Source organism: Cryptotermes secundus, unplaced genomic scaffold (genome assembly GCF_002891405.2).
Source record: "Cryptotermes secundus unplaced genomic scaffold, Csec_1.0 scaffold97, whole genome shotgun sequence".
In the NCBI taxonomy this organism is placed as follows: domain Eukaryota; kingdom Metazoa; phylum Arthropoda; class Insecta; order Blattodea; family Kalotermitidae; genus Cryptotermes; species Cryptotermes secundus.
Window position 1 is genome coordinate 23,825 of NW_019720561.1, and position 24,685 is coordinate 48,509.

General features: G+C 42.9%; 1 protein-coding gene across 1 annotated transcript in view; it reads right to left on the minus strand.

Annotated features, from left to right (window-relative positions):
- The window catches only part of LOC111868044, a 453,072-nt gene that overhangs the window by 11,597 nt on the left and 416,790 nt on the right, over positions 1–24,685 (minus strand). Inside the window, exons 3-6 of the mRNA XM_023858397.2 lie at positions 7,219–7,469; positions 6,283–6,569; positions 5,573–5,894; positions 2,267–2,479 (exon numbers count right to left, since the gene is read on the minus strand). Of these exons, the coding sequence (XP_023714165.1) occupies positions 2,267–2,479; positions 5,573–5,894; positions 6,283–6,569; positions 7,219–7,469 (1,073 nt within the window). The remainder of the gene's footprint in view (positions 1–2,266; positions 2,480–5,572; positions 5,895–6,282; positions 6,570–7,218; positions 7,470–24,685) is intronic.

Genomic DNA, 24,685 nt, shown 5'->3' on the forward strand with positions numbered 1-24,685 from the left:
TTGAGTGTTTGCTTCCCGGAGAATGTTTTTACAAAGACGTTGCTTAGCAATGAGTATACACGTCACAATAATATTGTGTAAAGAAAACCCGAGAAGATGAGTTAACTTTCAGGAGCAGGTTGATTAGTTTGGTTGGTAATGGGTACTTCCAATTACATTTTACAAACAATATCTTGAAATGAGGCAGCATCATAATAGAAAGTAAGAGTCAAGAGGCATGCTTGTTGTGATAAAGCTTCACTGTATAGATTTCTTTGTAACAGCGTCATCAGTATAGTAATTCTGTTTGTAATTTCTTGATTGTAAAATTGTATTTGGTACAACAATACGTTTCATTCATGGCGGTTCATGTAGGTTTGAAAATCATAAAGAGAATGTACAGCTAAACTCCATAATTTTATTCCGCAAGCGAACTATATCGACCGAGCGACCGCCGCTTGTCGGCGAAGTTTAGTGACAACTTTTGCGCACAGAGGGTGTCGCATGGTCTGCGCAACGAATCCCCACGGCCGTTAATTTCGGTTTTCTAGACAGGATCCACTATTTCCTTGAAATATCTCCTTAGTTATCTTCACGAGGCTGAGTGGACCCCATTCCAGACCCACTACTTCTCCGAAAAAAAAAGTGTAGTAGCGCCGGGAATCGAACCCGGCCCTCTGGATCTGCAGCCAGGAACGCTGACCACTAGACCACAGAGGCGTCCATGTACAGCTAAACTACTGATAAAAATGTTTCGTTACTGACTTTTGCACAGTTCATGTATCAGTAAATTATCAGTAACTTATGTCTTTCATTTATCAGTTGTTCACCTTCGCTTTGTTTTAACTCCGCATATATCATTTCAATTTCATGTTACCTTACATTTTATGATACTGAAACTTTCAATTCCCTTTTTTATTGTTTCTTCACTCTGGGTTAATTCATTTATCTTATCTTGAATTAATATATTTTGCATTTGTTCTGCTGTTTTTAAAGATAACAAGCTTAAGTATTATAAGACCTCACGCAAATTCCTCATTTTCATTCCTTCCCATTGTAAATGATCCTGAATCAGGTACATAACCGACCAGGGTCACAACCTATGTCCCATAAAATCCATCTTAGTTTATCCCCCGACCATATACACGTACAGTGGTTAAATAAAAACTCGATTAATAACATAAAATTATTGTGTAACTAATTCACTCCAAGGAGGGCAGTTATTCTTCAGAAACTAATGGTCGCTCATCTGATGAAGTTCCACTCTCTTTAAGGAACTCGAAAGTTACTATGACAACAAGAATATATCTGTGGTCGTGAGTCTCAAGGGGCTTGGTGCCAAGACGAACTGTGACATTGGCTTTTGTCTTGAATTGTAAATGAGGCTGGACAGTTCAGGTACGCAGTTGTGAGACAGTCGCCAGCCGGGAAGGCCGTAAGCAGAGGACATTGTCTGGATCCGTTATTAAGCAACGGCTAAAGAAAACAAACTGAGAAGATTTAGTGTGTGCTGTAGTAGAAAGTCTAGTGCGTGAGTTAGCAATGGCGTTAAAGTTGCCTGTAGTTAAGAATTTTAAGCGTTCAATAAATCCAGTTATCAGTCCAAACCCTGTTATAAACACTAACACGTGACAATACTGTAACCATTACTCAGCCCCCATATGTGTGCTTAGGACTTCGTTTTATCTCCCTTGACTTCATCACTCTAACGTTATTTGGTGAAGGGTAAAATACAGGTAAGCCGGTCACGGTAGCCGAGCGGTCTAAGGCATGCACTGTCTTCGCTCGCTTGGAAGCCGGGATCGTGGCTTCGGATCTGTTTCCTGTGAGGTACGAACTGAATTCTTATATATTATTCTTATACACTGCCGGTCACGGTAGCCGCGCGGTCTAAGGCATGCACTGTCTTCGCTCGCTTGGAAGCCGGGATCGTGGCTTCGGATCTGTTTCCTGTGAGGTACGAACTGAATTCTTATATATTATTCTTATACACTGCCGGTCACGGTAGCCGCGCGGTCTAAGGCATGCACTGTCTTCGCTCGCTCGGAAGCCGGGATCGTGGGTTCGAATCCCACTCAGGGCATGGATGTTGGCGTGCGTTTATCTGTGTTTGTGTACAGGTAGAGGCCTTGCGACGAGCTGATCACCAGCCCAAGGATCTAAGATCTAGAAAAAAACCGAAGTGAAACGGAGAGTTTCATGGAGGCAGGTCAAGGCCCAAATGAGGGCTGTAGTGCCAACGGAAAACAAAAATACAGGTAATGAAGCACTTGGTGTTAATACTTACCCAGAGTAACTTCCTGTTTTACTCTCAAATCGTACGAAGAGCGCATTTCCTGTTGACACGAAGTCATGCTTCTCCATGGCGCGAGAGAAAGTGTCGCAGAAAGTCTTGATGATGCGGGAATCATCAGGCCACGAAGCATCATACAAGGTTAGAGATTCACCACAATCACCATCGAAGAGCTGGATTGGTGATTCTATCCTATTGATACGGAAACTGTAAGAGAACACAGATGTCAGTTGCGTTCTCACGGTGTGCTGTGAATTGCCTCTACCCTGACGAATCAGTTAATAGTTTTGCAGGATCTGAGATTCTCACAACACTGGCTATAGAGAGTTATCCCTCCTCGGACAAAACGCCATGTAAGCCACTGAAAATTAAGTGACTTTTCTGCTTCCTACTAGCTTCACGCTGGTCTTTTTTTTCCGGCTTATTCTTCGACCCTGAAAATTGAGGTGACATATACTCCTGAAACGTCAGATGAATTTCAATAGACTACACTGCGTTATATCCCAGACGACAAAATTCTTATCTTAACGGCTATTCTACCGTTAAAATCTTGATTTCAAGGAATTCAGAAAGTCAGTGATTACTAGATCCTTAATTTCAATTAGGCGGAGAAGTTCATGGAGGTAGGCCTAGGCCCACTGGGGCTGTAGTGCCAAGGGAAAAAATTTCAATTAGGAGAATAATAATTGCGGAAATGTTTGTTAATATTCACTTAAAAATTACTATTCCTCTGTATTGAGATGTTTTTTTATATTTATGATTTACTTATTTAACGACGCTGCATGTATCTCAAATTACATAACGTAGAATTGTAGAATGAAAGGTAAACAGAGGAATGGAAAGAGCATGACTGGAAACGAATGTGCTCAGATTGGAAGTAATATCCAGGTATATGCATGAAGAGACTGAGGATAACTGCGAACCCTGATAAGGATACACAGTATTCCGGCCGACGTTCCAACCTCCAAATACAGAATTCAGAAAAGGTACCTCTTGGGCCAAATTGCTCATTCCAAAACATTAAAGATCATGATGTAAGATACAATAATTATTCTAGTATGCCTGTGGGTGTACAACATGGTCCCCTCTATGAACGGAGAATATAGGTGTCAAATATTTGTAAAAAATGTGCTCAGAAAGGCATTTGTTACTGTAAAGGATGACACAGGCATGTACCGTCTTCGCTCGCTTGGAAACCGGGATCGTGGGTTCGAATCCCACTCAGGGAATGGATGTCTGGTTTGTGTGTGTGCGCTTTTCTGTGTTTGGTTACAGGTAGAGGCCTTGCGACGAGCTGATCACCCGCCCAAGGAGTCCTACCGTATGTGTAAGATCTAGAAAAACCGAAGTGAACGGAGAAGTTCATGGAGGTAGGCCTACGCCCACTGGGGCTGTAGTGCCAAGGAAGGGAAAAACGGATGACACAAACAAGCAGTTAGACATATGACAAGACATGGAACTTAATGTTTTATACAGGTCACCTGGTAATGGTGAGGTTCACCTAGGAGGCTAACATTGTCAAGAATATCTATGATGAGGTGGAAAAGGAATGCATGAAGACTTCTGATGGGGAAACCCATCTGAAAAATTAATTCGGAAATTCCTTTAAATGGGCCGTTTTGATAACATTTCCCAGTCTAGTGTCCCTAACCGCCTGGATCAGGTCTGTTAGGTTTAAATCTAGACATACGCGAAAATCCATTCATCCTAAGCGCTTCGAACATGAAGACGGACGCAAAATGTACCAATGAAACTTCCGCAACATTGGTTACATTCAGACGATGCTAAGAAACAACGTCAATGCTGAACAGTACTTTCTTCTGGGTTGTGACGCCGTGTAGTCCGTTGAAAGTCAATAGAAGTTTCAGAGGACCATATCGCCTGTATGTTAACGGTCGAATTGAGATGGAGGTCATATGATCCTCCGAAACGTCGGTTGACTTTCAACGGACTACACGGCGTCACAACCCAGAAGATTGTACTCTTCATAACAACCAATGTGGTAAAAAAAGGTAAAGCTATCCCTGTAATAGCCATGAAGACCCATAGGGTTGTGAGAAGTCGAGGCTCCCAAATTTTGTAGACAATCGNATCGGCTCACAGATGGCGGTAAGGTCAGCCTTACGCCCCGGCCTCCCGTTACCCTCCAGGAAGACTCCTGGTACTCATTTCACTTAGAGGCTGAGTCGACATCAGGGCCATAATGCGGCTGGAAGAGTTAGGTCAATTGGAAAAAATCCAATGACCTCATTGGGAATCGAACCCGCGACCTTCCGGCTTGTAGCATAGTGAACCACAGCTGTGAGAATCTCAAATCCAACGTGAATGCTGTTCCATACGTAAAACAGAAGCAGGAAAATTACACCTAGCTTCTTCGGCAACTTCTCTGACATAAGTGTATTGCATATAGTCTACATTTCACTTTACAGGCTTAAATCTGAAATTCTATCGGCGAGATCTTTTAACGAATAAAAACTTCGAAGATTCTGTACGTGTGTTTCAGCATTTTGATGGTGTAAGACAATTTTGAAGTTTTACTCTATAAACATGCGAGCGCTATATATATATATATATATATATATATATATTAGACCCCCAAAATTAAATATAAACATAAAATATATATTTGCCTAAATAATGAGATTTCGTATGATATATTATTCTGAAGGACTTTGTAATGACGAGCTTTATCATTTATACCCTTTTCACATTCGTATACTACTAGGGTGGGGGGACGCAGTAGCGTAGTTGGTTGAGGTACTATGATACAAGCTGGAATATCGTGGGTTCGAATCCTACTGAGGTGGATTTTTTCAATTGACCTAATCCTTCCGGCCACACTATGGCCCTGGGGTCAACTCTGCCTCTAACAGAAATGAATACCAGAAATCTTCCTGGGGGTAAAAGACGGCCGGCGTGTAAGGCTGACCTCACCGCCATCTGTGAGGCGATTGTCTAGAGAAAATGTGGGAGTCTCGACTTCTCACAACCCTGTGGGCCTTCACGGGCTGTTACAGGGATAGCTTTACCTTTATTATGATACACTGCATTCACTGTTGGCCAAAGGCGAAGCCAGTGACCAGTCAATGACAGCTCAGGCTCGTCAACTTTAAACACTCCTCTTCAACCACTTCTTTATACTCTAGGATTGATAACGACGTCATAATGGGTTAATGCGACGTTGTGTGGAGCCTTGGTATGAAAACAGCATCAACGTAATAACGAAACAATGTTAACTCTGACAATGTTAAGCGTGGACTTACTGAAACTCCTTGTTTTCTTCAGACTGCATATCCTTACCTTGGGAAATACAGCCTGACAACCTCATCCTTCTGTCCCTGCATGAGGTAAGTGCAGGACGTGTGGGGCGGATACCAATGCGCCACTGAAAGGAAGATGCCCTCCGAGTCGCCAGAAGTCGCCAGGTCCTCGCTGGTCAGCACCCAGTCACATGTACCGTTTCTGCTTCCAGCGGTCTCGACGTGTCCGGGCCAGTTCCCCACGTTGAAATGGAACCCAGTGTTGAGTAGGGGCCCCGCCAGCGAACTCACGAATTCTACGAACAAATCTTCACTCGTCCCGATGATTGAGTACGGGAACTTCCCCATTCCACAAAACGTACCTGTCATTTGATGAGTAGAAAGAAACTTCATTATCCTACTACAACAGCATACGCTGGTAGAGAGAGCAACGTACAAGCAGGAGACAAAATGTGACAACAACGACAAGCTTATGTATAGCAAACAACCGGCCGCCAGAATATAAACATCCAAGGAAAGGGATCGAAATATATTGTCTGGACAAATGGAAGACGCCCTAGTGAGGTGTAAAAAATAAAACTTTAATGAATTTTAATAGTAATAGCAATCTAACTAATGTTAGCTAGATTGTGATTACTACATTTAAAATCATGAAATATTGCAGTTACATGTGAAGTGAATGAGTGGCATTCAAACAGTTTTGGCACAGGCACGCATGCACGCACATACACACATTGTCATGAACCATACCTATGACTGGACTTCCCTCGTTGATGCCATCATATATCTTGATATAATCATAGGGGCAGTGTTTCTCCCCGGACGAGATGGGGCGCATAGGGCACGTCATGATGTTCTCGCATCTCTGTCCATCTATGTTGAACTCCTCGTTCTCTATGTAGAGTTTGATGAAGGGTAATCTCGTGTTGAGATGGTAACGGCAGTGGAGACCTCTGGGGTAAACACCGGGGTAAGCAGGTGATTGCACGTAACAGGTCTGGAGGCGGCAATCCCTGAACACTCGCTCACAGTACGACCTGGAACATGTTAGTAGGGGAGTAACAAACTGGAACTATTGTCCAAAACATCAGTCTTGGTCGGTCAAGTTCATCACTCGCTTTTCCACTCTCTTCTCATCACTGAGACTACCTGAAACGAGGTACTGAGGGGGGGACTGAGTCCGCAAGCGAACTATACCGACCGAGCAACCGCCGCTTGTCGGCGAAGTTAGTGCCAAATTTAGTGGATAGAGGGTGTTGCGTGGTCAGCGCAATGAATCCCTACGGTCTTTAATTTCAGTTTATAGACCGGAGCTGCTATTTTTCCATTCAAGTAGATCCACAATTATCCTCACGAGGCTGCGTCGACCCCGTTCCAGACCCATTACTTCTCAGAAAATCTTGTGGCACCGGGAATCGAACCCGGGACCTCTGGATCTGTAGCCAGGAACTCTGACCACTAGACCACAGAGGCGGTCACTGAAGGCCAGCACTACAGCTCAGTAGTGTGAGGTAATGGAATCACCTTCAATATGCAAGAGAAATTCCTTCTTGAGGAAGGAAGAGCTGCTTAGTAGGCGAAGAAATAACACTTTATATTCAGCCTAAAGGCAAATTACTGTTCACAAGTAATGTAAGAGTTATTTACAATTCTGCCCAAACTGTAAGTTACTGAAGGCCCACTTACCCTGAGACTACTTCTCCGCGGCGGTTTGGGTATAATTCTGGGTGCTGTCCGTATCTCAAGTACACCTCAAACTGCTGCTCTGCACGCGAATCGAAACTGAAGTACGTTTGGTCCGTGAAATTGTCCGTGTGAAACAGCACCTTGACGAAACTCGTCTCCGAAATGAATGTCTGTGGCTGCTCCGTCTCGCCGCAAAACAGGCCCGGGTCTTTCCGGTTACTCACATCCGTTTTCGCGTTGCCGTCCACGATCTGCAAAATAAAAATACCACGAAAGTAAGTACACTGTAAAATATGATCACGAATGTACGTTGAAAAGAAAAAGACGGCAAACATGAGTAAACTCTTGACTACAACAGAGAATTCTTGGAGACTGAAAAGGTGCACGAACGAGAGTAGATTGTGAAATAAAGACGGTAAACTTGAGCAGATTCTAATATAAAACGGGTAACACTTGCTAACTTAAATGAAACAAGAACAGAAACATCTTAAAATACTGAAACAGGACCATGAAAACTTTGAAACAAGCTCGCCAACGTGAGGAAACTTCGATGCAAGATCGCGAAAGAGGGGAAATTTTGAAACAAGTTCGCGAAAGTGAGGAAACATTGAAACAAGTTCGCGAACGTGAGGAAAATTTCAAACAAGATCGCGAACGTGATGAAAGTTTGAAAAAGTTCACGAACGTGAGGAAATTTTGAAATAAGATCGAGAAAGTGAGGAAATTTTGAAACAAGATCGCGAATGTGAAAAAGCATTGAAACAAGATCGCGAACGTGAGGAAACTTTCAAACAAGATCGAGAACATGCGGAAAATTTGAAACAAGTTCGTGAACGTGAGGAAAGTTTGAAACAAGTTCGCGAACGTGAGGAAAGTTTGAAACAAGTTCGCGAACGTGAGGAAACTTTCAAACAAGATCGCGAACGTGACGAAAGTCTGAAACAAGTTGGCGAACGTGAGGAAATTTTGAAACAAGATCGAGAAGGACAGGAAACTTTGAAACAAGATCGTGAATGTCAGGAAACATTGAAACAAGATCGCGAATGTGAGGAAACTTTCAAACAAGATCGCGAATGTGAGGAAACATTGAAACAAAATCGCGAATATGCGGAAACTTTGAAACAAGTTCGTGAACGTGAGGAAAGTTTGAAACAAGACCGAGAAATTGAGAAAACTCTGAAACTAGAGTGAGGACGTGACAGAACTAAAAAGGACTGCCATTATGGCTTAGTTTCTAAACCAAGACCGTAAAACTTAAGCAGATTCTGAAACAAAACCAGGAGCATACTTAGACTGAAATATTGTCGTAAAAGCGAACAGACTGAAATAAAACGCGAACGTCGATAAACTCTGACAATAGGAGTACGAACGCGATTAGATTCTGAGAAAAGATCATAATAGCCCCGAAATCACATACGAACATTGGGTTAGAGTGCTGAACTACAGCACTTGTACTGTAAACTGCACAGTCTGCATGTAGTGCGCAACATTTGAACAAGTTACGTGAACACTGACTGCAAAATTAATGCATATATAAAGTTGGAAAGCTCCGTCTCAAGAGAAAAGCCCAAAGCTTACATGGGAGAATTATTAATATTTTCATGAAATTCCATGTGAAAATGTGGACTGTTTTCATTTGACAAAGGTGAAATTTTGCCGCGCCATACCTCAAGCGGTTAGTCGCTGGGTTCCCACCGCGGCGGCCCGGGTTCGATCTCGGGGTCTGGTCAAGTGGGATTTGTGGTAGACAAAGTGGCGCTGGGGCGGGTTTTCTCCGAGTACTTCGGTTTCCCCTGCCACCCTTCATTCCACCAAATTCTCCATCATTATAATCACCCGGGGCAGGCTACAATAGGCCAATCAGTGGCCGCCGTGCCGAGCGGACCCAGCTGGACTCCAACCCCTACTAGCGAATTAAAAGAAAGAAGGTGAAATTTTCTGAACAAGGTAATAAACTTTCATATTCCATTAAAAATCCCATCACAGGGGACCGCGCGATCTAAGACATGAACCATCTTCGCCCGCTCGAACACTGTGATCATGGGTTCGAAACCCCACTCGAGGCATGAATGTCTGTGTGCTTTCCTTGTTTGTGTTGTTCTGTGTGTAGGTAACGAACTTGAGACCGGCTGATCCCCAGTACGAGTTCTACCGACTGCATATAGCATTAAGAAACTGAAAAAAAAAACGGCCAAGGTCCAAAGGGCTACAGGGCCATTGAGAAATAAGAATCCATTAAAACTTACGTGGATGAACATTAGCTTCTAAATGAGGATTATGTTTCATTAATTAATTAGTTATCTTGTTAATTATTCTGTGACTGTGACACAGGATAGAATAGATTCGTTATAGTGAACTCTTAGCACACGCGGTTGATTACGTCTCTTCCGTGCCTGTACAGCGGCTGATAGACTAATCCAAGCAAACTGCTCTAAGTTCCTTCTGCCCTCCTCACCTCCTTCACAACCCCAAGATCGCAACAAACTTACACCGTACGAGTTTCATTCGGAAGGCGAGACACATTTTAACTAATTTGATTAGCATGGTTCCTACACACGCTGAAAGGAACTCCCAGAAAGTTACGCGTGCATACACTCTTGAAATTAAAAGAAAGTCTAACTTAAAAGTTTGTACCCAGCAAACAGATATCGAGTAAGCTGTAATATATAGCTTTAGCGGATTATAACCTGTGAGAAATCAGAATGTAATTAATTCCACAGCATGTGCCTCACTGTTGTGTGTTATATCCACAGATGAACCTCAGTGACCCCACACGTAAGCCACTTTGATTACATTGACGCAGTGTTCAGTGTAATAGTGGCACACGTGAACAAAATGTCATTAAGTATTGAGGCTTGGTATGTTCACTAAATTTTAGACGGCTAAGGAATGATGGCATTACAAACGGAGGATTGTCATTAATTTGTATTTGTAAAAACCAAAGAGGGTTTCATCTGTGCAGTAAAATTATAACTTCAGGAGTTCTGAATCTGATAAGGGTATGTTTTTACCCCATGTAATCATGACTTTCTGAAAAGTGGTGTGCGAATAAACCTCTAACCAGCAATTAACTTCCAAGCCCTAAGGGACGTCACTAGTTTCATGTTCTCTTGGACTTTCCTGGCGAGTTAGTCTAGCGGTCGCCGACCACAGTAGCCGTTCGGTCTAAGGCATGAAATATCTTCGCTCTTTCAAACACTGGGATCGTGGGTTCGAATCCCATTCAAGGCATGGATGTTTGTCTGCGTTTATACTGTGTTTGTGTTGTCCTGCACAGGTAGTGGCCTTGCGACGGGCTGATCCCGTGCCTCAGTGGCCCTACCGACTGTCTAGGATTAAGAAATTGAAGTGAGACAGGCGTTACACGGATGCTGTATGCTCCAAGTGGAAGCAACAGAAATAGATAGATAGTATAGCGGTCATGGTTCCAATTATCCTGTTAATTAGGTACTTTTCTTTTCAGGAACTGGGGATACCTCAGCAGCATAGCGTCCAGGTTACAAGGACTTGGTGTTCTATCTTTTAGAAGGAATAGCGATCTATCTTCTCCACAGGGTCCACACTGGCTCTGGGATGTGATAAATCTCGCATGCAATAATTTTCGCGGCTCCTTCCACGGGGTAAAATGTCGGACTGTGAAGCTGACCACTCTAGTGCCTGTTGTAAGATTGCTTAGAGGTAGAATTTTATTCCCTTATAACTTCAACTTTATTGTTCTTCTGACCCTTAAGTAAGGCTTATCCATCTATCTAGACCTTGGTCGCCTTTTCAGTTTCTTGATCATTTTTACACAGTCGATAGGACTCCTTGGACAGGGGATCAGCCCGTTGCAATACCTACACACAAGAGAGCACAAACACAGAATAAAAGCACACAGACATCCATGTCTCAAGTGGGATTCGAACCCACGATTCCAGTGTTTGAGCGGGCGAAGACCGCGCGACAGCTGTGACTGCCTTAAGTAATGCCAGTGATTGTCTGCTCCTTCACGTTCGTGAAGGTATTTCAACAAGTGAGAAACGTAAGGTAAAGCGAAGATAAGCCAAACGTGACGATGGTCAAGAGCTTCAAACATGTTGTCAACTTTCAACGTGCAATATATCTATATACATATATATTTTTCCCCTTGGCACTACAGCCCCAGTGGGTCTAGGCCTACCTCCATGAACTTCTCCGTTCACTTCGGCTTTTCTAGATCTTACACATTCGGTAGGATTCCTTGGGCGGGTGATAAGCTCGTCGGAAGGCCTCTACCTGTACACAAACACAGAAAAACGCACACACACAAACTGAACATCCATGCCCTGAGTGGGATTGGACCCCACGATCCCGGCTTCCGAGCAAGCGAAGACAGTACATGCCTTAGACCGCTCGGCTACCGTGACNATAGGCCGCGTGCGTGTATAGGCCGCAGCACAATTTTCAGACAGAAATTATAGAAAAAATAATTTTCTTGGAATATTATTTCAGGAGTAGAACACCTGTATTACTAATTATGAATATAATTTTTTTAAATGAAGTGTGATTTCGAATATTTCGAATATAAGCCGCACCCCAGTTTTCCTCTTGAATTTTTGGCAAAAAATGTGCGGCCTATACATGCGTAAATACGGTATATATATGTTGATGGAACCGAAACAATGAACTTAGCAGTCATTCGAAAGATTTCTGCAGCGGTAAGTAAACTGTAATAATTTCTCACGGAAGTATTTTGTATCTTACTGTTGTGTAAAGGATATGCCCATAAACTACGTGGGCATTTAGGATAAAATATCTCCTGCTGCAGTAGCATTAACAGAAGGCGGTGCTAATGACGTTCCCCAGCTTCTGCAACCGTAACGTAAATGCACTTACGTTAGGACATTTTGAACAATGCGGAAACAAAATCCGAGCTTCTGTTAATGAGGCGATGTTATCAACAGGCAGAGGGACGGAGCGTTAGGGAGTAAAAGGAAACTGGTTAACATTTTATGGGCACAACGATTTCCCCTTTCTGTACTCCCCTCCTCCATAAACCTACATGTAATTAGGTTGATTGCATGTAATTGGTAATTGGGTATCATTTAAAAGAGCGAACCAAACCAACTCGCTCCCTTCTGTCGAAGGGGGAGTGACCAGGGATATTGGGGTGGTGTGGCAATTAGATTAACGCAACTGGATGATGACATTTCGCAGTCGAAGGAGATTACGTTGATGTATAACATGTACAGCTGAATGCAGCCAGAAATTCATATCGTTGGCATCAAGGATGTGCAAAATTGCATACAAATAAATAATAATATTGATGTATCAGATATTAATCTATTTCAGTTTACTTTCTCCTTCTATCACTTATTTCATCATGGCCAAGCTTTGATTTTCTTACCATAATATTTATTTTAATTGTTCAAAATATCAAAGAACAAAAAACTCCGTTGTCTGTAGTCCGCAAGCGAACTATTCCGACCGAGTGACTACCGTTTCTCGGCGAAGTTAGTGCCAACGTGAATAGAGGGTGTCGCGTGGTCAGCTCGACGGATCTCCACTGCCGTTAATCTCGGTTTTCTAGACCGGAGCAGCTATTTCCTTGAAACAGCTTCTCAGTTATCCTCAAGAGGTTGAGTGGACACCGTTTCAGACCCACTATTTCTCAGAAAATCTGGTAGCGCCGGGAATAGAACCCGAGATCTCTGGATCTGTAGCCAGGAACTCTGACCACTAGACCAAAGAGGCGGGCGTACGCGAAAATATGTTAAACACGTACGATATTCCAAGAAAATGCAGAATACTGTACACACTAACAGTTACATACGAGGGAGAATCATGATTGTTATTCATTTAAACATAATTTGGTGAAACACGTGACCATCAGAACATTATTTCCGTTAGCGCTCCTTTGTATCTCATTTTACGTGTAGTCCCTTGTCACCACGGCATGGGCGTCCTCAGGTTGCGGATGGAACAGACGGCCTCCAGATGTGTAGGTTAAAAAGGTAAAGTTGTCCTTGTACTTAACTGATTAAGCACTACACCATGAAGGAGTAAAGGGGAGTGGATGTATAGATCCACATTTTACTGACCTCGGCACTAGTTGGAGGTGAGTGGTCAAATTCACGTCCTCGCCACTTTACCCCTGGGGAAAGAGCCCCCGGTACACACTGGATAGGAGGCTGGGTCGACCCCAGAGACGGTCTATGCGATATGGAGAAGAGAAAATTCTTGGCCCTACCGGAAATCGAACTCCAACCCCTCAGTCGTCCAGCCCTCAGCTAATCGCTATACCGACTACGCGGGTAGCTACGAATATACTGAATATGCAGCAGCGGACGGCCGAGAATTGGTGCTCATCCAGCTTGGAGATTGGGTGCGGGGCTAATAATTTCTCACCATTAAAAATAAGTTTGTTATGAAAGGACCTCGGATTTGGACTAATCCTTTGGAGACTGAACTCTGGTAAAACTTGCTACCATTCAGCCCATAACCTTATATCTCCTCGTCTGCTGATGGGTAGGGCATGTAACATGATTGAGGGAGGATTTTGGTGGGAAACCCACAGGAAATATATCAGTAGGAGGGTGGAAAATATTAATATGATCTTACAGATAGGATGAGGAGGTATGGACTGGATTGATCTAACTCAGGATAGGGACCAGTGGGGGGGGGGGCTTTTGTGAACACAGTAATGAACCTTCGGGCTTCATAAAATGTTGGAAAACCCTTAATTGGCTAAGAGACTGGCAGCTCCTCAAGAAGGGCTCAACTCAATGTATTTAGTTCGTCAGCGTTCGTTCTTATTGTGATCTACCAAGAAACGTGGCTCAAGCGGTGACGCTTCTGACTTGTATTCTGGAGATGCGTAATTCGAATCCTGGTCGGGACATCGAGTATCCTAACAGGCTTGTTCGTGGTTTCTCACACTCCCTCCAGGCAAATCCCGGGACAGTACACCCAATTTCACCGTGACCAATTCATTCCACATCCTTGTTCATAGTTTGATGTTATGTAGTCTAAAACTGCTCATAGCGTCTTTATGCTAACCATAAATAAATAAATGTACCGTGACCCAGTAAGTACGTATCATAACTTGATTTTACCTTCTCGCCGATGCCGTGTTTGAACGCCATTACGTCAGCGAGCTCATATAATGCACCAGAGATAATTACGTATGTTCCTAATCAGAGTAAAAACCTAATTACACAATAATTTATTTCACAACACTCACACTGTCATTCTGAGGCCAGCGGTACGCTACTACGGCGCATGTGTCAAGCGCCGCGAGATGACAACAGCGCGGAAACTGCGTCTTGTTTTTTTTTCGTTAAAATGCAAGAAGCAAGAAGAGAATAATTTCCCAGCGGAGTTCACACTTTCCGAAAATATTTAATTTTACCTCCGTGTTTTATAAAAGAAAACTGTGAAAACTTTTAACATTTCACGTAATATCACCGCTAATTCACATTTCAATCTGTCATTCTTTATTTCTTCGTACTTGGTAATTTCATTGCTCAGTTTGCAACTTTCTCTCCAAGCCAATTATCGCCACGAATTTCCTCTATGTATAAGCATGACTCACTATACTGTGTCTGTTTGTGGGTCCCCTTTAAAATAACATTTGAAATATTTTTTATTGCTAGTGGGTGGGACTAAGTCCCTTGTACTGAGTCCACTTCTGGCCTATTGTACCAGCCCCAGATGATAGGTGAGGGTGATTGTGGAGCAATTGGTGGAATGAAGATTGGCAGGGGAAACCGAAGTACTCGGAGAGAACCTGCCTCAGCGCCACTTTGTCCACCATAAATCTCACTTGACGAGAACCGGGATCGAACCCAGGCTGCCGCGATGGGAAGCCAGCGACTAACCGCTTCAGTTATGGCGCGGCCAACGTTTGAACTAACCTCACGAAAGATATCCAGTTAGATTCTGCTTCTTTAAGCTGCATTTTAATACCATCGTCCAATAAATGTGCAGAGCTTCCAAACGCTAGTCTTCCGGGATATATGAGCTTGGAAATGAACTGAGTCGAAGGTCTGAAGGTCGCGGGTTCAAGTCCCGATGAGGTCATTGGATTTTTTCAATGGACCTAACGCTTCCAGCCGCACTATGGCCCTGGGGTCGACTCAGCCTAACAGAAATGAGTACCAGGAATTAATTAAACAATTATCCTGGGGAATAAAGCACGGCCGGCGCGTAAGGCTGACAACCTTACCGCCATCTTTGAGCCGATTGTCTAGATAATGTGGGACCCTCAACGTCTCACAGCCCTTTGGGCCTTCACGGTCTGGTACAGGGATAGCTTTTTTTTTTAGCAAATTCTCTACAGCGTCCTTATATTTCGTTGCACTTACGTTAAAGCGTTTCACACAACCGATAATTTTGTACAATTTTTATATTGTTCACCCCTGATACAGCCTGGTGTTACAGAGAAGGGTTATGAAACAGGCCCACAGAAAACCCTCAGAGCGACTGATGAACTAACCACGTGTGATGATATTATTGACTTTGTTCTGCATAAAGGCCCAAAGTGATCAGGGGCGAAATACTTTAATACCTCAGGATTATGTAACGAAGGGAAGAGCATAGAGAGGAGATGTACGGCTGTTGGAAACCAAGCAGACGGCAACACTGCCATGTAAAATGTCATCATCTGATATTGATTTGTGATGGTGGTGGGTAGCCATGATGTATTTATTATAATGAGGGGGCTTTAATACTAGGAGGGTATTATACAGGATGTGCAAAAGCCTTGTGCTGTAACGATAATGTGTAAACATAGAAAGCAGCTACAATGATGACGCATCCACCTGGATGATTCACCCAATTTACCGATATTTGAACATTTCTAAAGCTCCAGGTCAGTTAAGTACAAATAGCACTTTGTCAGTCTTTCCATTGCAGTGCTGATACAAAGTGTCCGAAAGGTATGCAACAACAGGAAAAAATTTGTATTTTACTTTACAGTAAAAAGGTAAAAAAGGTAAAGTTGTCCCTGTGCTTAACTAATTAAGCATTACGCCATGAAGGCGTATGGGGAGTGGACGTACAGATCCACATTTTCTTGTCTTCGGCACTAGCTGGAGGTGACTGGTCAGCTTCACGCCCCGGCCGCTTTACACTCCGGGGAAAGAGTTTCCGGTACTCTCGTACGTGGGTATCGACGTTTCGGAGGAACATACTCCAGCTATTTGAAGTTACTGACCTACCAGACTATGACACGGTGCCCTAGGAAGATCACAGTATGAACGCCGAAGGCCGTTAAATCCTCAGATTTTACACGTGTTGGAACAGTTTCTCAAATGAGGCAACAATAGCTTCTGCCCATGTCTTACGTAATTTATTATTAATATTATTGTATTTGTTGTCACGCGTTTGAGTGAATATACACGGTTTGGATTGGTGAATAAATTTATTGACCACTTACAGGTAGTGACTACAAATAACTACAACACTACTGCTAATTTCCACACTACAAATAACTCCACTCTAATTCTTGCAAGTTTACTTTCACTAGTCGTTGCTTGGTAACAGGTCTCAACAATGGCTATACCTCTGCAAATTTTTCACTAGACGTTTCCTGGTAACGAATCTTAACAATGGACACTCTTCCGCTTCCGTTGACCGCTGGTTAATACTCCACAGCTGAACCCTCATCTCAAATGACTGCCAGTTCAAGTCAAAGTCACGGTGCGACTGACGGTCAGACAGTCTGTCTGTCTGTCTGTCTTGGTGACCAGATGTTAGTTTTTAAATGAAAGTTACTCTCCTGTCCATGTGGGGCGCCCTCTCTGACGAGGGGTCGGGTCTGTCATTTGTCAGTCATGACTGCCAGTTGTCGTTCACCTCCCGTTGTATAGACACGGGTCAGACCTCACGGAAAACACGTGTCACGTGTACATGCCAGTTAATACAATTATGGAGACGGTGATGTTAAAAGCTTCATTGAAGGAAAAATACTGCCATGTTCCGACGCGGTGAATAACGAATTTTAATAATCAGGGCGGTCGCCGCTGTTTATGTGTGCGAAGCTTAACAGGTCGGGTGTACTGCAACGGCTGGGAAAAGATCCCCTTGTGAAGTCAGGAGCGTGGAGAACATTCGCAGGCAGCGCACCGTGTCTGAATGCTGAGACCGTCATGGACACCAATACTTGTTCCAAACTGTGTGCTGTTTGACGGGCGTAATGGGTGATGAAGCATTTTATGTATTCCGTGCTAGGTTTCTGGGTATGTTTACAGAAATACCACATACTCAGAGCAACAATGAACTATGGGAGAAACAGTTTCACTTAAAAAGTGCTTAAAATAGGTAAATTTGTCCCTATGCTTAATTAATTAAGCAACACCTCATGAAGACGTGCAGGGAGTAGTCGTATAGCTCTACTATTCTTGGCCTCGGCACTAGATGGATGCTAGTGATTAATTTCACGCCCCGACAGCTTTACCCCAGGGGAAACAATCCCCGGTACCCATTGGATATGAGGCAAGACGGGTCTCAGAGCTCGTATGGATGCTGTGGAGTACAGAAAAGTCTTCTGTCCCAGCCGGGAATTTAATCCTGGTCGTCCGGTTCGTAGCCCGTCGTTTTACTCACTGAGTCATCCCAGTTTCGTTACAAATGTTCATAGGAACTTAATTTGAGAGAAGATGAATAGAAATAAACAGAAGGAAAAGGATACTATAAGCAGAATTACAGAGTTTGTTGGTGGCAACACTTCTATACATACGAATGGATTACTCCCCATACAGTACTGGTATTTCTTTGCTCGTGGGATACGGGTCTGCACCGCTCGCCTGTAGTAAAACCTGTCCGCTACTGCAGACCGTCATGCAATGTAGTGGCTCCGATATTGGCACGCACCCCACACCTGCATAGGAGAGCGAGGGAGCCTTGAGGTCAAATTCAAAGGTTACAGAAAGAAAGGATAATCAGCTACCCGCTGGGCGAATAGGGTTTAGTATTCATTGGGCAACAAATGAAGCTTAAAAAAGTAAATGTATTCCTGTAACAAGCCGTGTAGGCCCATAGGGTTGTGATATGTTGAAGTTCCCACATTTTCTAAACAATCGGCTCACAGATGGCGGTAAGGTTGTCAGCCCTACACGCCGGCCGCCCTTTACCCCCAAGAATATTCCTGGTACACATTTCTGTTAGAGGCTGAGTCAACCCCAGGGACATAATGCGGCTGGAAGGATTATGTAAATTGAAAAAAAAGTCCAATAACCTCATCGGGATTCGATCCCGCGACCTTCCGACTTGTAGTACAGTACCTCAACCAACTACGCTACTGCGTGTCCCCCCCCCACAAAGTAAGAGTACGATAATAAAAGCATGAGGATGACAGTCACTAGTCGACTTAGAGTATGCTGTACTGTGGCTTGTGTCCTTCCTTTGAGCCAAAAAGGAAGGACACATCACAAGACACAGTAAACACAAAAAAAAAATAGGAAAAACGACTCCCATAGTGGAAGATCCATAAAATACACGAGTTTGAATTAAGACGCAGAAGATAAATAATCTTAAATTTTATTATAGTTGATCAAGAATGTACATTCTAATAAGTTTATGAAAGACACATGATGGCAAGCAATGTAATAGCTTAGCGTAAATAAAGCACCTGAGGATAGCACTATGTTGCCGAAACATGTAGTGAAGTGACATGATAAATTGAGTGCACTTCAAGACGGCCATTACCACGGACTTGGTTACAAGTTCTCTTAATTACCAATAATACAGCGCTTTCGCTGGTTTACACAATTTCCAGTCCACAGTTGCACACGCACCAGGATTCTCGGTTTCCACTAGTCGTCGCCTAGCAATGGATCTCAACTCAGAAACTAACACTTCAGATCGCTGTGAAGTCTTATTGCTATTTCGAGTTCAATCACTCTGAAACCTCGGAACGAAAAATTCTTCTGGACTCACTCCTTCAGCTTACGGCTGACTCGTAACTGCCCCTGAACTGTCACTGCATTCCCCTCTCTTACACGCACTCTACACATACCCCAAGGAAAACACCGTCTCTATTGTTGACAACGTCACCGCTTATGCGGAAGTATGTCTACCGAGCCAATGCTTAGAAACGGGTAACATAACAACGTTGTTCCACCACTGCTCTGCACGGACGACACAGAAAACGCAGCCCCAACTATTGTTGCGTGTTGGACCGTGTTTACAGAGCTGTTGCCTGGCAACGCGTTGATCAGATCCGTTACAATATTATACTCTGTTCTGGACATTTCTCAGGAACACGGCAGATACAATGAGGTTGCTGAAGCATAGAGTTTCTGATTTTTATTCAGAAGGTGCTCGGTTCGAATCTCTTCTAGGACACCGATTATCCTGAGCAGATTTTTAACGGTTTTCTTCAGTCCTTCCAGGTAAATCGCGGTATAGTACCTCAAAGTAGGCCATGAGAGTATCGTTTCAGACCAAACCATTTCAAATTCATGATTTATTAATCATACTTCGACGAAGAGCAGTCAGAGCTACTGACGTCACTAAATAAATAAGAAATAAATGTAAGGACTAATAGTCCAATACAATAAAAGTAAAGGCTGATAAACGAATTTGTATTTGTCTCTCTTTCTAGACATGTTTCTCTTCACTTTTCCAATTCTCTTTCAAAACTGACCTGCTATAAAGAACCGGGATAGCGCAGTGGGAATAGCGATTGGCTACGGGCTAGATGACGAAGGGTTTGGAGTTCGAGTCCCTGTGGGGGCAAGACTGTTCATTTCTCCATGTCACCCAGACCGGCTCTAGGGCCCACACAGCCGTCTACAAAATGAGTACCGGGGGCTCTATCTCCGGGGGTTAAGCGGTAGGGGCGTGAAGTTGACCGCTCACCTCAGACTAATTCCGAGGCCCCCCACACGCCTTCATAGCGTAGTGATTAATTAATTAAACATAGGGGCAACTTTACTTTCTTTTACATGTACTGACCTACCATTTCTTTTATTATGCGTTTTGTTGAAGGCATAATAAATTATCGGGTTGTCGAAACGTCGGAACTGTAACTGCTGCTTTTGTGCATGGTACAGTTTGTGACGATAACAGCACATGGTGCTGTGCGCAATATTTTTTTAAGGATTCTCTGAACCTGATACAGCATGGCTTTATCCCAACGGGAAGCTGTCGTACTTTGCTCCAGGCTTCAGCAAGGGACAGATGATTTGGGGTCGGTGGTAGGGGGAGGCGAATTCAGAATACACCATCCCTTCCCCTTCTACCTCCTGCCTCTCCATTTTATGATTGGATTGATCGCAAAATTTGTGAACGCCGTTGGAGTGAGCAAGAGGGAAGAAGCACATGACAGAGACCAAAATAAATGTAATGAAAATTTATGTTCTGTAGAACTTTATAATATTCGTAATGTGTATTACAAGTTGCCTCCAAATACCAAGTGTCTCAATCGGTTTCAAGTGAGTCCAAACATATCGTCAACATGATATGAAATATGATAAGCCAATGACGTTTCGGCCGGTCACGGTAGCTAAGCGGTCTAAGGCATGCACTGTCGCATGGAAGCAGGGATCATGGGATCGAATCACACACAAGACATTGATGTTTGGTGTGTTTATGCGTTTATTCTGTGTTTGTGTTGTCCTGTAGAGGTAGAGGCCTTGCGACGAGCTGATCACCCGTCCAAGGAGTCCTACCGTCTGTAAAATGATCCAAAAACTGAGAAATCAGCCCATAGTGGAAGCAAGAGAAAAAAAATGACGTTCCAGCCATACAAGGAACAACAAAGCATATATTAAAATTAACTTTTTAAGGTTATCTTAGTTTTGTGATTAAGTTACGGGATGAACGATCGATAAATCGAGGTTCGATATCCGGCAGCAGCAAGAGACTTCTACCTTCTTCACAGCGTCCAGACTAGCTCTAAGGCCCACGCAGCATCTTAATGAATGGATGCCTAAGATCCTTTCGCCAGGTGAACATAAGCCGGGGAGTGCACATCCGTCTAATAATGCGTGAAGCCATACCTCCACTCCCCCATACATCTTCATGGCATGATGTTGAAACCTTTAAAGCCCATCGGTTTTATACCTATCATCTTCTTCAACATAGTAAAACCTTGCATTCTGAAAAAAAATGTATTTGCGTGTTTCGTCTGGTTCTCGCAATAAACATCAAATTTTTCCGCAAAAGACAACCCGTTTGTCTTTAAAGTTTAGATAGAATGTTTCCTGTGAGATATGAGAGTGATTTCACATATTTTATTTTAGAAGGAAAAGGGGTTTTAAAGGTTTAATTAAGCACGGTGACAATTTTACCTTTACCTTCTTAACGCACAATGTAGGTAGAAATGAAAACTGGATTCATAAAAACTTAAGATTTTAAATACTTCACAAACTTTTAAATACCTGAATATCATAGAACTATGATATGTCTCATTAGGAACTCATTTCATAATCACACATAACGAAAATTTAATTACAGAACCAAGTTCTTTACGATAAGCTGTAACCTGATTTCAGGTCTGAAAACAGATTTGCTTACCTCATCACAAGAATATACTTTGTGCCATTCTTGCAGCGGCGATGTATATTGATGCAAATGAGGAATGTTATAAGCCTCTTATTTGAAACGTCCCGACTGCAGTGCAGCAGCAACAGCAGCAGAAGCAGCGACTTACAAGGATTATTGTGACGAAAACTCATTTTAAGATAATGAATGCGAAAATTTCAGCACTAGCGAGTAACAGTCTCGTGAATAGTTGGGCTGGACTGAGGAAAGATCTAACAGGCAATATTTCCCGGTGCAGTATGCATATTTATCATAATTGTGGTACACTAACACAATATTTGCCGGTCACGGTAGCCGAGCGGTCTAAGGCATGCACTGTCTTCGCTCGCTCGGAAGCCGGGATCGTGGGTTCGAATCCCACTCAGGGCATGGATGTTTGTGTACAGGTAGAGGCCTTGCGACGAGCTGATCACTCGCCCAAGGAGTCCTACCGTATGTGTAAGATCTAGTAAAACCGAAGTGAAACGGAGAGTTTCATGGAGGTAGGCCTAGGCCCAAATTGGGGCTGTAGCGCCACAGAAAAAAAAAACACAATATTTACAAGACAGTACATTATGTACGTTACTCTTAACCCTGATTACTTAACACGACATTTCCTAGACATTGTAGTATGTACGATAATCCTAAACCTGGCACTGAAACAAAATATTAACAAGAGAGTACATTATGTATATTAACCCTAATTATAGTACTCAAGTACACAATATTCCCAAGACAATCTTCTTGTATTCTTCTATTTATATTTAAGCAGTAACGGTAGCGTAGTTGGTTAAGGGGCTATGCTACAAGCCGGAAGGTCGCGGGTTCAAGTCCCGATGAGGTCATTGGATTTTCTTCAGTTGACCTAATCCTTCCAACCGCACTAGGCCCTGGGGTTTACTCAACCTCTAACAGAAATGAGTACCAGGAAATAATTAAATAATTTTCCTGTGAAGTAAAGCGCGGCCGGTGCGTAAGGCTGACAACCTTACCGCCATCTGTGAGCTGATTGTCTAGATAATGTGGGACCCTCAACGTCTCACAGCCCTATTGGCCTTCACGGGCTGGTACAGGGATAGATTTACTTTACTTTTACTTTAGTATTCCAACTTTATCAGATAGAGGGTGTCGCGTGGGCAGCGCAACGAAACCCCACAGCTGTTAATCTCAGTTTTCTAGACCGGAGCCGCTATTTCCTTGAAATAGCTCCTGAATTATCCTCATCAGGCTGAGTGGACTCGGTTCTAGACCCACTATTTCTCAGAAAATCTGGTAGCGCCGGGAATCGAACCTGGACCTCTGGATCTGTAGCCAGAAACTCTGACCACTAGACCAGAGAGGCGGTCCCTATCAAGTCTCATATGAACTGAGGATGTTTGAGAACAAGAAGGACAGAAGGCTCTTTGGATGTAATACAGAGATTGCGGTGGGACGGACTTCCGTACAGAACACACGGCACAGGATGGAATGTAAACAAAGTCTGTTCAGTGTACGGCTTACTGGGATTATATATGTGACGACGGGGAGTAAAGTGGAAGTCGAAACAACTAACTAAATAAACTGAGTCATTATAACAGTGTCACATAGAACTACAATCCTCGTAGCTTGTGTAATTTATACAAGAATATTTACTTAGATATCAGGGCATTATGGAGTGTCTGTGACCTTTAATTTCGAAATAAAAATTTCCACATGAGGATCAAAACTAAGCATACAGCCCCAGAGCAAGATGAGCTAGAAGCTTGCACGGAACAGCGAGATCATAAATAAAAAGAACAACTGCTAGGTTATTTACCGAGTTATTTCTCGGAAATGCAGTTCGTCAAATACTGAGCGTGGTGTTGATCTGTTTTGAGTGTATGAAATTCCCATCTAACCTCACGGAGACAGAGAGAAACCAATTACATTTGTCACTTCCATTTAGCAGAAAGAATTCGAAGAACGAAACCCCTGAAGATTTCTTCATTGTTAACTNGACAGCTATCTCTTGAAAACAAAATAATCCTAGACAAAACAATAATCAAGCCAGCCTGGACCTACGGGATAGAGTTATGGGGATGCAGCAAACCTTCCAACACAAAAATTCTCCAAACGTTCCAATCCAAAACGCTAAGAAAACGAGTTAATGGTCCCTGGTACGTATCAAACGCTACCTTACACAATGATCTAAGCATACCATATGTAACAGAAGTCATCAGAGCATACGCGGAGAAACACAAAAACCGGACCACCCAAAACAACAACCAACCAATAAGAAACCTCTTCAACCAACCAACAATAGAAAGAAGACTAAATAGAATGTGACCAGAGGATCTCATTAGATAAGCACCAGAGAATCATCGGAGGATGATACCTGCTTCATTATTACACACACCCATCCCTTTTACTAATTACTCTATTTATGTATATTGAGTAGACTGTAAAATAAAAATTTAAAATAAAGAAAAATATGTTTCAAAAAACTTCGTTACAAGACGAAAATGAACTCTGAAAACAAGAAGCACGTAAACTTAGTATATTTCATACTGGCCACAGGAATATATTTTCTTCTAGATGGCGTGAAAGAGTTATTTTCAATAGTGTGCTGCAAGATAGCGGCGCATAACGCTCACAGCCGTAAGAATTTTCCAATAAGATTTCAACGTGCCGTATTATAGTTTAGCAACAAAAAGTAAAATGGAGACATTTCACTAAGTTATACGACCTAACAGAATTCTCTTCGAAGTAACTATTAGTTCTGGAAACAACCCTAATCAGTTCGTCTGCTACACTGTTGCTGATAGCGAGTCCCAAATATAGAAATCACAGTGAACCTAAGTTGAGTGAATTTCTAATAAAATTTTATGGAATGATTTCCATTGATTCAGAAATTCGGTAAGAAGAGAAAACAAAATTTTCAGCTTGGCCAGGAAAGAAGACAAAATAAAGCGATAGTATTTGTTAGTCATTGGAATTAATTGTTCAACAAATGTGACAGGAC